General features: G+C 38.8%; 1 protein-coding gene across 2 annotated transcripts; it reads right to left on the bottom strand.

Annotated features, from left to right (window-relative positions):
* Positions 1-13: 13 nt before the first annotated feature.
* On the bottom strand, positions 14-12,098 carry mpi (mannose phosphate isomerase). 2 transcript variants are annotated; one of them, XM_022756194.1, is made up of 9 exons: positions 12,050-12,082; positions 11,392-11,420; positions 10,813-10,940; positions 9,090-9,290; positions 7,927-8,068; positions 7,528-7,707; positions 6,268-6,441; positions 4,681-4,889; positions 14-3,270 (listed from the first exon to the last, which is right to left on the bottom strand). In XM_022756194.1, exons 4-9 carry the CDS (start codon positions 9,282-9,284, stop codon positions 3,052-3,054), a joined length of 1,119 nt encoding a protein of 372 aa, XP_022611915.1. In that variant the 5' UTR covers positions 9,285-9,290; positions 10,813-10,940; positions 11,392-11,420; positions 12,050-12,082; the 3' UTR covers positions 14-3,051. The 2 variants fall into 2 exon arrangements, with proteins under 2 accessions (XP_022611915.1, XP_022611914.1); XM_022756193.1 differs by lacking the exon at positions 11,392-11,420 and having other exon boundaries at positions 12,050-12,098.
* Positions 12,099-12,831: the final 733 nt, after the last annotated feature.

Genomic DNA, 12,831 nt, shown 5'->3' on the forward strand with positions numbered 1-12,831 from the left:
ATTTAGTAACAGAACAAGGCTTTATTAAACCACTTTTACATACACATTCTCTGCAGTCCCATGCTACAGCATCATCAGATTCATAAATGCTAAACCATGCCCACACTAGAGAAATATCCTCACAATGGTTCAATAAAATAATTAAACTAAAACAGTGTGGCCTTCAGATTTGTGTGCATTTGAAGGACATGAGTTAAAAGTGGAAAGAAAAACCCTAAAAACAAAAATAATCTCTGGGCAAAGTCCAGTATTTAAACTAAAAGGTGATTTAAAATAACATCAGTAACAAAGATGTGTTAAATTAAAAGTTAAAATTCTAAATCAGTTTTTTAAACAGTGACAAGACTACATGACTACATGACTAAATTAAATCATTTTGAAAAGATGGCAAACAGGTTGTTGATTGACAAAAATAACCGGAGACTTTACAGTCTCAGAGATATGGACGGATGATTTTGAGGTAATGGTTCTTTAATCAAAGCGATGTAGTGATTTTAACTATTAACACTCTTCTAATCTCTTAATATTCTTCAATTTTCAACCATTTTAGCAACAACAAACAACTATGATTTAGTGCATCTATAGTACGAACATGCTCAGGGAACAACCCACATCACTAACATGGTCATGAAGTAGGTAAAAGCTTTAGCAGGGTTGGCTCAGTACACTGTGGTCATTCATTCAGGTCAAACTATAAAGAGCATACAGTAGTCAGTCACTGGTAGGCTGGCAGGCTGATAGAGCATTCATTCTCAAATATTTGATTGAAGATAGCCTATAAAAACTATTACAACAAGAAAGTCCATGACTTCGTGATTGATTGATTTCAGATCGACCCTGGTGTGAACTGGAATATTATGCAGAAGTTTGCACCATACTGAAATAATCTAGTTAACAATACTGTACCAACATGTTGAAGTGGTCACCACAAAACAAGATAAACCACTCGCTCCATGATTTCATAATGTACAGGTAAAATCTTATAATACAGTTAGTTCAGGGATCTTTTCTCTTAGTATGTAATGTCTCATATTGATGGATCAGTACAAACAGCAAAACATACAAAGTCTGAAAATTTTGGCTTCAAATACTCAGAAATACAGACATGTTTATTCCTATAATAATATAAAATCCTATGCAGCATTTTGTCGTACAAATGTACAATACATGGATGTGTTAACGGGCTCGGGTCAAATTGTATAAGTATTCCACAAGCAGCATTAGTGCATTTTTAGTCATATAGAAGAAGAAGTTTTAATCAATATGCATTCCTGATTCCCATGTCATCGTGCCATATGATCTCGGTAGCGGCCCTTCTTGCTTGCTCCTGTTTTGTTTTTTAATCTCTATGATTGTTTACTACTTTGATGAGAAGTTTCCAGACCATAAACATGCGCTGGTAACAGTTAAATGCAGTAATACTCAGCAGGGTCAACTTCACTGTGACTAGTGGCTAGTACCATTGTCAAAGTCAGGACAGAAGCCCTTCTCCTGTATTACTACTCTAAATATAACATGCACAAGCATCTCAGAATTACACTACTCTCAACTGTTGCTATACTAACAATGTCTTTTTTGATTTTTTTTCTCCAAAAGGTGGATATTTACTTGTTCAGGCTAAAGTTAAGATGATAAAACAGGTGGTTGCACCAGTGACCCTGGGGGAAGACAACTTCTGGCCCATAAAACAGTCGTGCTCAGTCCTCAACAAGGTGGTACCATAGATGTACAAAGCAGTGAGAGGTTGTGTACTGCCCCAGTGTAAACATATACCCCACACCCTGTTGTTTGATTAAGTCGCTGTAAGTGAATGTTATCTTTATCCCAGACTGAAAAATAAGAAATCTAAGTGTACTTTGAATAAAGAGTAAAAATGTCTGGAACAGCGAAGGGCTCCCAATAAGAAAACAACCACACCAAGGTTTATTAGTAGCTCTAGAGATTTCTATCATCAGCAGGTAGTGTTTTCCCTATTGACATGAACTTCACATGCTTCACTTTAGGCTCCAGAACAGAAACTAGATTGGTCTTGTGGTGAGTTTGTTTTCTCAGCTGCTGTTTCCAAGGTCGATACTGAACTTTTTAACTCAACATTTTGATCCCTTGAACTTCATCATAAACAATCAGGTTCTTCATCAGTAACCTGATGAGGGTTAAGCGATCCGAACAGTGCTGTGTGCACTTCATGTGCATATGAAGGAAGCTGTTCGGTGTTGCAGACATGCGCTCAGTTGCCAGTTTATTGGGAACACCTACAACTACAACTTATGCAGTCTAATACAACAGTCCTGCAATTAAGCATAGCTTTGAGAAGGGTATAATGTGTGGTTTTAGAGATCAACTGGATCAGCTGTGTGATCATTTTGGAGGCTGCAGGTCATGGTGCTGTGGATGTTTCTAATATTTTGTCCAGGCCATTTATCAATGAAGGAAGGCTAAATGACAGAAACACGTCTCTATACGATGTAATACAACAACAGCACCACTACATCCTCCACAATGACCATCAAGTTGAATCAACACATCTCTAAAACAGTATTATACACTTCATGAAGAAGAATTTCTTGCAGGACTGCATTGGACTGCATTCATTTTAGCTTGGTGTATTTAATCAACTGGCAACTGTTTTACTGTTATTCCTAGTATGTGTCCTTTGTCCAGCACCTAACAAGAATTTGGGATGTGTACATCCTCCTCTTTTCCTGTGGAGGATGTTGCACTTGCACCATTACAGGTAAAAAAAAGTTGGTTAAAATCTGTTCAAATCCAGCAGCAATGGATCACAGCTGGATTTTAAAGCTAAAAAACACTGCTGCTGGTAAACAGGGTGGACACAGCAGTCCGCACACTGAGTTTGGGTAAGGGGGGGAGCAGCGGGCACAGATGGGCACCAACACTCTGTGCCTGAAAGCTCCTTTAACATACTACCCACTAAAAAGTGCACATCAGTCATCGGGCTCAATCCATAACTCAGTCTAGACCTTCCTGAGTCAAACCAGAGAAGAAACAAACAGGTAGTATGAAGTTTCACACACAGCCACAAACTCACAACTACAGGAGGCAGCAGGCTCGGAACATGTGCATCCCTGATGGAGAGGTGATATGCAGGGAGACGCTCTCGTTGGCTGAGACAAACAGGACGGTGCCCCGCCTCAGAGTGACATCAGAGAGAGCAGCGGCGGAGGTTGCCGTGGCGTCGCCCTCGATGACCAGGAGGATGCTAGCGCTGTCGACTGGAGCCACAGTGTACTGCTTGACTGAGGCTGGGACCTGGAGGAAGGATGGGACAGGACAAGGTGAGCACGTTTTATATGTTACTTTATCATAATTTTAAAAAAGACACTGATTTTACATCAGTCTGCGTCTACTTGTTAACTTGTGTGAACACACCTGAATTCTTTGACAGAAACATATTTTAAAGATGTTTTCATTTGAGAATGTTTTTATTAGGTTACTGTGGTTAATGTGGGATATTTTTTTGTGTTCGACTCTCTGACAAGTCTGTTTTGAAACCACCTGGGCTATACAGTTGTGGGTGGGTCTCCACAACTTCTGAAGCTGTCCAAATCACGGCTGATGTTATGACATGTCATGGCAGGAAATCCTCAGGTGTAACGGATAAGATTAATGTTTGCTGCATTCAATTTCCGGGAATTGCGTAGGCTGGCTTAACGGGATAGCTTACTCGGGCTCTCCCTGCAATTACAAGTCAGACTGTGCTGTGAAAAATGTCTGTCAGAGGATATTTAGACATGGAACAGTAGGAACCAGTAGAAAAAGCAAAAAATAAATAAGGTGTAAAAAGATGTGAATGAAAAATGAATGATGGTTGAATTCCATTTAGCTGCTACGGTTCCAGGGTCCTGATACTGGGGCACTTATACCACAGCCATCGTTAATGTTATAAGTAACACCTGTGCTTTTCCTGCTGTGACAAGTCAAAATGTTCTGCTGTGAAAAAGATTTGTTGATTTATGTTTACTATTCATTCAGGTTTAGGCCAGTGGTTGCACTCTGTCAGTCCATAATTCACAAGTATCACAAATCCTGATATCAACCTAAATATTTTATCACAACTGATACCTGGTCGACAACCTTATGAAGGCAATTTACTGAACAAAGTCTGTAATATAAACACTTTATTTCTTTGAGCATAGATGGAGACTCAAAGTGGATGACCCTATTTCCTTTTTATTACAAACATCACATTTTTAGGACAAAAAATGTTTTTTATTTTCTTACTCTTCTTTCAAGCAGACAGTTATAACAGGTCTGCAGTTTTCTATATTTTTTCTTAGTTGCCATGGTTTCTGTGACACACTGGCCATTTCCTGAATTTAAATTTGTGATTCTTCAAATTGATAAATCAAATTTATAAATGAAAGGCTTCATCATGAAGAAATTATGTTGTTCATTACTAAATATACATATTTTTTCATTATAGATAGATAGATAGATACTTTATTTATCCCCTAGGGGAAATTCATGATATATATAATATATCATGAATATATATATATATATATATATAATATCTATAAAAAAACAATTTTTTTAATTATATGAAATGCGGCCATTTTGTTTTGAGATATAATAACATCCACTACACAACTAGTCTCTGTATTACTTTTCGTATCACCACTCAGTTTTCATTCTATTATCAACCTCCAAGTGTCCTACCTGTATCCTCATGACAGTGAAGTCTGGCACCGGGGGGTCATACAGGGACACACAGGGGTCTGAAGCATCCTGGACACGAGGGAAGATTTTGGAGCTGGCGGGGGCAGGGCTGTAGTTCAGCATTTCACACAGCGTGTTAACATCAATGTATTTGGGCGTGAGACCGGCCCTCACCGTGTTGTCTGAGCAGGCCATACACTCGATACAGTCTGGATGGATGGATGAACAAACAGAGAGGGAAATCTAGTTTTAAATAAGCAGAGTGGAGTCGAGTCTCCTTCAAATGGAAAATCAATTCTCAGATTCTTTTACAATGTTAGATAAAATCAGGCTGTGATGTTAAATGGCTTCCAGAAGCTATTTCTTCTCCTCCACTTGCCTTATCTGCTTTTACAGTTAGTAACTTCCAAAGAATGCCTTTTGACAGTGTGAGTGTGTATGAACTTACACTGAACTGCAGCAATAGAAAAGGCTGCCAAAAGACTGCCAATTTTCAAAAGATAAAGTTGAACTTAATACATCAGCAACATAATCTTATGGCTGCAGTGCATTCTGGTCTGCTGAGGCAGCTGTTAGTGAAGACACTTCTATATTTCTCTGTTATACAGCATGCTGACATGAGAAACGTGCTTTGGGTTCTTTTTCTTAGTGACTGACACCAAAACCCAATGTTTCAAGTTGATCGTTTTGACACAAGAAAAAGTTGTTTTAATGATTTGGAAATGTGTGATGTGACTTCATCACTGCTTGGTTAGTTAACCTCAAGAATAGTTTTTTCTGTTTTTGTTTTTCAAAAATGTACATCAAATCACATTTTATTTTCTGGTAACAGACACATACAAACTGATGATAATGACACTGATGATATTCTGTATTTTTTTTTAGAAAAACTCCTGAAAATATCGAAACCAACAGTGAATTGATCCCACTAACAAGTATTCTCTTTGTATCCAAAGCCTGATTTATTATTAGCTTTTTGTAGCATAGAGCTCCATTGTTGCCCAAGAACTACACATTAACAGGTCACACTGTTACACTGGGTGACCGTGGGTGACTTTCGTTATTTTTGAGTCAATCCCACACACACTGTTCTGTTGCAGTAAATACTCACTAGTATCAATCCACAATTTAAACTAGTCCCCAATAAATACACTATTTAAGCCTGTTTGACACTTGTTTAAAACTACAGAGCCCAGCTGTCTTAGGAAATTACTGAGCCTGATTTAAAAATGAAACTACATATTTGTGACGTCTCTTTAAAGATTTACATCTTCAGTATGAACCAACAGTCTTGTGACTGTGAGCCACAGACAGGGTAGGGACAGCAGAAGGTATTGTGAGACACAGATACACTAATACATTGTTTGTTTTTGGCTTTTCATGGAATTGGGTGTCAACAAGAAAAACATAGACTAAAGCCCGTCTTATCCTTTAATACTTCCTCTGCTGCTTCTCTGTCATACATGAGCACTGCAGGGAGTGTCAGCACTGCAGTGATTCAGGCACATTCTATTGTTGTACTAATTCATTCTGAATAAGATCTAGTGTTTTAAATTTTGTGAGTATAAAGACAAAGCATCAGCTGACCTCCATAAAGGTAAGCATGAGGCTCATTGGCTCCCAGGAACATGGCCTGGCCTGGATCCAGGACCATATAGTTGAGGAAGTAGATGGAGAAGCAGCCGATGTCTCCAGGATACTGGGAGTGGAGACGGAGCAACAGGTCACCGTTGCTGCTTGATGTGTCCTTCCCTGCTGCGCCTGCACAGGTCGAACATCCACGAGTGTTATTGTTAGTAAAACATGTTAAAAAGCACATACTAACTGACCTGTACTTTTTGTAAACATGTTTTAAACCCCCCTATTTGTACAGTAAATGTTATGTCTGACTTTGGTGCCTCTGGGTGTCATCAAAAATGACACTGCCAGACATAATGACATCTGCCTTATCCAGACAGGGATGCAAAGCACTTCTACTTCTGGCCCATGGACACTGTGAACAACACAGTCATGTGAACAACACAGTCAATAGGCTGCACCCAAGACTGTCTCATTTTCATACAAACAAAACTCTGACATCAGAATAAATTGGTTAAAAAAGTGGTTACAATGACATAAAAATGCCTGACTGAGTTTTTCCTTATTTGAAGTGAGGGTTTCATCTGTACAGATTGCAAAGCCCTTTAAGACCACTTTGTGATTTTGGGCTCTATAAATCAAATTGCCAGTATCCTTAAGTCATGTCATATCAGACTATCCATTTTGGAAAAACCCTTACAAAAGGGTAATCATTTAACTTGAACAGAAACATTCTCTCTATGTATACTTGTGCTTCAGCACCACAACTTTGTGGGTGTTTTCCATTTCCAACTGGTGAGTAACACACTTGCATCAGATACCAGATTGTTGTCTATGATTAAATAAAAAGATTATTGCTATACATTGTGCAATGCTTAAGGTTAAATGTCAGTATGTAACAAACACAGCAAATCCTGCATTCATTACCACAAATTCCAAAAAGGTATTTGAAAATAATTCAGTTTAACAAAAAGTACTCTTGCTAGGCTTTGACAAACAAAAGACGGGAGGTGCATGTGCATTCTGCAGTACAACAAAAGCAGAGCCTGCAACAAAGAAAAGCAGAAGCTAAAAATGCTACACACCCAGTCCTTGAGTGAAATAGCAGTGAATGAAAATTTTATGCTTAAGTATTATTATAGAAAACATCATGCAGTCATTTGAAGTGTAAGTGTTGAGTTAGTGCAAGTGCTCGCTGACTAAGCTAATTAAAACCCAGAATCTCACATTTGTTTTCTGCTAATCATCTTTTTTCCTCAGTGTCCTCACCCTCTTCAGTGACTCTCTTCACCAACATGTTGAGCTGGTCTACGAACACCTTCTTCTCACAGTTCATCATCCTGGTGAAGCATTTCTTCAGTGCCTGGCTCGTACGAACTGCATCTCCCATGCTGCTCCGCAGCTCCTCCGCTGACTCGTTGCCCACCAGAGCACGGAACTCTGGGACGCCTGAGAGATCCACACACACATGCAGAAGGTATAAATCTATCTTTTCCAAAGCATTTACCCAGAGTGCCCCTCAAATCCCATCCATGTTATGTAATATACTGTATAATTATGGGTTTGACACCAAAACACTATGTCATCTGTTTTTTTCCCTTGTTCCCCCATGGCTGCCCAAAATCAATCCAAAATCCTCTAATGGCTCTGTGGGACTTTGGGACTCACATTTAAGGAATCCCAGGATCTCCTCCACTGGTCTGAAGCCACAGAGGCCCTGGAAGCGGGTGAGAGCAATGGCCATCTCCGGCTTGTGGTTGTTGTCTGGATAGTGCTCCGGAAACTGAGCATGGAGACGAGCGGCTAACTCCTGAGCAAACCATAATGACAGAAAGGCAGATGGTTATACTAACCAAACAAACTGTGCTGAATACTGCGGCACACAGTATGCTCAAAATATGAGCATGCCGGCTGTTCATCCTAAAACAATTCAAACCTTGTTCAATTCAATATTTCTAACCATACATGTAGATTTCTGTCCAGCACCCACAACAGTTGGACAGTAGTGCTGAAATTCAACCGTTTTCAGTGGCCTTGGTTCCAAATAGATATTTCAGAAGACAACAACATAAAGAGTTTCAGCTTTGAAATGAACCAAACAGCCACTGGCCAAATTTTGGATTCCTCATTTTCAGCAACTATACTGATGAATAATACAAACACACAATGACAGTGAATAAGTACAGACAGAGAATAAGAGGAATAATATGCTTTACACAGATGGGATGCTTTAACACACCCTAACATGCAGCCCTCTTCTCTTAATGAAGGCAACATGTCTTTACAGAGTAGTCCAACAATACAACATTGTATTTATATAAAGTTGTCAGACTCAGGATGCAGAGTTTTTCTTAAGAAGTCTCAAATTCAATGCAGCAGAACCAGAGATATCACTGGTTTTATTCCCTGCATTCTTCTGAAAACAGGAGATCTGAGTGTGTTATACTAGCAGCTACAAATGTACCCTTGGGTCAGGAGCCACAAAAGCTTTATACAACCATTTTCACATATGCAGTAGTACTCCCTAGGACCTGTGAATAGACTTTGCTGTGTAAAATTGCCACACTTCCCTCATCAACTCATTACAGTTTGTGTGTTGCAAAAATAAGGAAGTTAATACTTAAATACTGATTTTCTGAACCTATATTCATGTTTAACTGTAGGTTATTTTTTAATTTTTTAATTTATTTATTTTTTTACAGTTGCTCTTTTTCAGATCTGTTCAAACATAGAAAATAGTAAAGTGTTGTATGTATTTAAAAAAATCTCTGCCAAACAATTTCCCAATCACAGAATTTGAACACTGAGTAGGTGGGTGTTTGTGAACTCACCCTGTTGGGGTGGGCCTGTATGGACAGAGCGGTATTGACAGAGAGGACTTTGAAGAGGAAGGGCAGCTGACCCTGGAAGGTGTCCTTAACCTTGGAGCCCAGGCAGGCAGGGAAGTGGGCGATCCACTGGCCCAGTGTTGTCTGTGCGATCCTGTTGTCTTTAATCTGGGCATCGCCTTTTGGGTGGGCACCCATCCACAACTGGAACAGACAAAATACTTTCAGGTGGACAGATCATCCATTTTCAGAATCCTTGTGCAGGTGTTAGTGGGTGAAGGAAGAGGCAGACTAAAGGTTACAGAGGTGGGTTTGTGACTGGAAGATGAAAATATAGGTGAGAAAGTGAAACACTTTCCCCTTCATCTACAAGTTCCAGCAATGAGCACTAAAACAATTGAAAGTGTAACTAATGCCAGAGTAAAAAAAAAACTTTATAAATGTTGACTGACTGTTGCTCCTCTCATTTTTTTCCTCTGGATACAAGCATCCTCCTAATGAGAGTCCCAGCTGTTTCCAGGCTGTCTAAGACAAAGGCCTGGTATCATACATTTACTCAATTTAACTAATGCTTAATCCAAAGTGATTTATACTCAGCAAGGAGAGAGAAATCCCAGCCATCTCACTCAGTGTAAATCACTCTGGATAAGAGGGTTACTCTAATACCTTAAATATAAGTGAAGGATACTGTCTTTCAAGGACACATAGTTGTTGGTGGACAAACACTGGCCACTGCTGTAGGGTCCAGTTTCTCTAACCTGCTGTGTCCTGGATCAGTCCTGGGCTGTGACCTACAGTATGAAACATTCTCAGTACTATTGCACTGACAGAAACATACTGTTATTGATACTGTGAACTGTCGTTTTTAATACAGTAACACAGATTACTTGAAGTATGTACGTTCAATCTTGCTCCATTGTACATTGTATTTATATAGTTTTTCTTTTTGAATAAATCCTATAATGATGTATAATGATTAGTGGGTTAGTGCAGCTGAACAAATGTACCGGCAAAAGGGGTCACAATAATTTCTCACCTAACATTTATGGTAACAATAGGACACAAACTAAAATGTCACAGATGTGCTAAACAATATGTCCCATAATATACAGCAGGCATCCATACAACCCTCTGTAGATAGCCAAGAAAGGGATGATAACCAACCATGGCATGTGACATTAATGAGGCTTGTGGTACGTGAAAATGTCACTACTGCCATAACATGAACTAATGACCTTCATGACAAACCCTGCAGAGCTGCTGTAGCTAAATAAAGAAAGACTTATGAAAGGCATGAGGAGAACAAGCCTCTCTGCCAAGATACTGAGGAACAACAGCACATTTAAAATCCTGAAAATCTTTGTAATGAGGTCAAGAGAACGCTAGAGCAATGTTTCAGAATCGTTGTACCAACTCTGTTCCAGTGTTAAAGACTACAATAAGTGACCTAGTGCTGCTATTTGCAATAAAATGAAAGCTACTGATCAGCCTTTTTCAGGTATTATTGGTCCAACTTTGACAAAACGTGTCTATTATCAGTCTAGTCCTTTATTTGCAAACATCACTCTACCACAACTTGCAATTGTAGTCAAAAACATGTTCATGCAATTTATATATCCATGTTTGTCAGTAATCTCCTACAGATATGATACACCCCTGTTTCTTAGGACCGGGGCTTAAGTGTCTTACTCAAGGACCAGTCTAGTGATATGAACCAGTACCTTACCTCTGCATAGGGTTTGCCATCCTCTATGACAGCCAGGGGGTCTCCACCAATCACCAGTTTGGCCACCTCGCTGTCCAGCCCATTCTTTCCCCATGCATAATTTTGCACAGCACAGGTGAGGGGAAAAACTGAAGAGGGAACAAATCAGAGCTGCAATGATTAGTTGATCAACGGACAAATAATTTGTAACTATTTTAATGATCAAATAATAATTTTTGTTTTTTTTTAAGCAAAAATGCCAAAAGATTTGCTGGTCGCAGCTTCTCAGATTTGATAGATCTGATGCTTTCCTTTGTCGATATGTGATTTTAATTTGAATATCTATGCTTTTTGACATCTGGTTGAACTACACTGGGCATTTTCACTATTTTCCCCATTATTTTCACTTATTTTAAAGATAAATTGATTACTCAACAAAATGATGAAATAATGAAAATAATTAATCAGTCCTAATCCAGTTCATCCCAAGGCTCTCCTTCACAACTTTAAAAAACACCACACTCTTCTGTAATCCTTCCTTCACGTGCACTAAATTTTGTTTCTCTGTCTGAGAATGTGATTCTATCAATGTTTGCCTACCTATTAAATGATCCAACTGTTACCAGACACTAATAAGAGACAGGAGAAAACAGAAAACACAACATGTTCTCTTCTGCACAGTTTGAATTATAATACACTGGTTTGTTAACTGCAGCTAACAAATCAGTGTGCAGCTTTTGCAGTTCAGTAATGTGTGGCTTATTTTGGCAGGGAGAAATAATCAACCACGGCCTGTCTAAATATATACGCTCATTATTAAACGGTAAAACGGAGTATACGGATTCCGCCAGGGATACATTACTTTATATGGCTGAACACCGGCCAGCTGACGATGCAACGTTCACTGACAGGAACACATTCAGTAAGCAGTCGGTTCGCCAGTTTTAATACAATGCACATGTAAGAGCGCGTATTGCTGTATATATTCTATGTGTGGTCAAAATGCCGCGCTAAATGTTATTTCACCCACAGCGCTGCGTTAAACTGTATCTGCTCCGTATTAAACAAACAAAACGCCGGCTGAAATAATGATGTGGATGCCCGCTGACAACGAGCTGTTTGTTCAGGCTCACTACATTAAAACGCTTTCTGGGGTATCGTATAATGTAAAAAAAAACCTTTGCAGCACTAGCTAACTAAACATACATCGATGAAACAGATGATTTGACACAGTTAGGAAGGAGAAAATCTCACTCACCTCTCACTTCCTCCATGACTGCAACGTCCGCTGTCAGACCGTTGGTGACGTCACGACTCGCCAGACGAACGACTAGGGTTTTTTTTCTCCCCAAATAGCACGCAAATCAAATCAGATCAAAAAACCTTTTGGGGACAAATGAATGTATTTTCATACATGTTTTTACGCTTATTTCTGTTTTTAAATCGTGTGCAATGTTTTAGAATATTGAATATCACAGTCCACTATCTGTATTGGTCCATATTGTTATTTTGTTTTTCTGTATTGTTTGATCTCTTCCAATAAAAAAAGCCTATTATAAAACAAAAAACAAACAAATAAAAATAAATTAAAAAAACAAAATCATTTAACTCTGTGGGAAGATCAAAGGGACCCAATCAGTGATACCTGGTGAAAAAAAAATCTATGAATGTAGACAATGGTCACTATGAACTTTGTGTAGTATACCGTGTTGAAGCTGCCTTAAAGGAGTAGCCTACTCTTGTTAAGTCAAGAGACTGGTGACAGATTAAAAAAAAAAATCACTTAGGATCTGTGTTGCAAATTATGAGTTAAACAATACTGAATCCTACACTTCCCATAATACAACTCAATAGAAAGTGTGTTACATCACGTCCAGGCTAGCATCTCTTCTAATTGCTTCTGTAGCTCATTTAACACTTCTTTCATGAATCTTTCTAAAAAAAAAAATATAGTGTTCCTGTGGTTTACTTTCAATACTTTAAAACAAAATGGCATCCACTTCAACACTTGCTATGAGAAATTGAAACCGGATTTTAGCA

The sequence above is a fragment of the Seriola dumerili genome, unplaced genomic scaffold, assembly GCF_002260705.1.
Source record: "Seriola dumerili isolate Sdu_G_001 unplaced genomic scaffold, Sdu_1.0 BDQW01000242.1, whole genome shotgun sequence".
Taxonomy (NCBI): domain Eukaryota; kingdom Metazoa; phylum Chordata; class Actinopteri; order Carangiformes; family Carangidae; genus Seriola; species Seriola dumerili.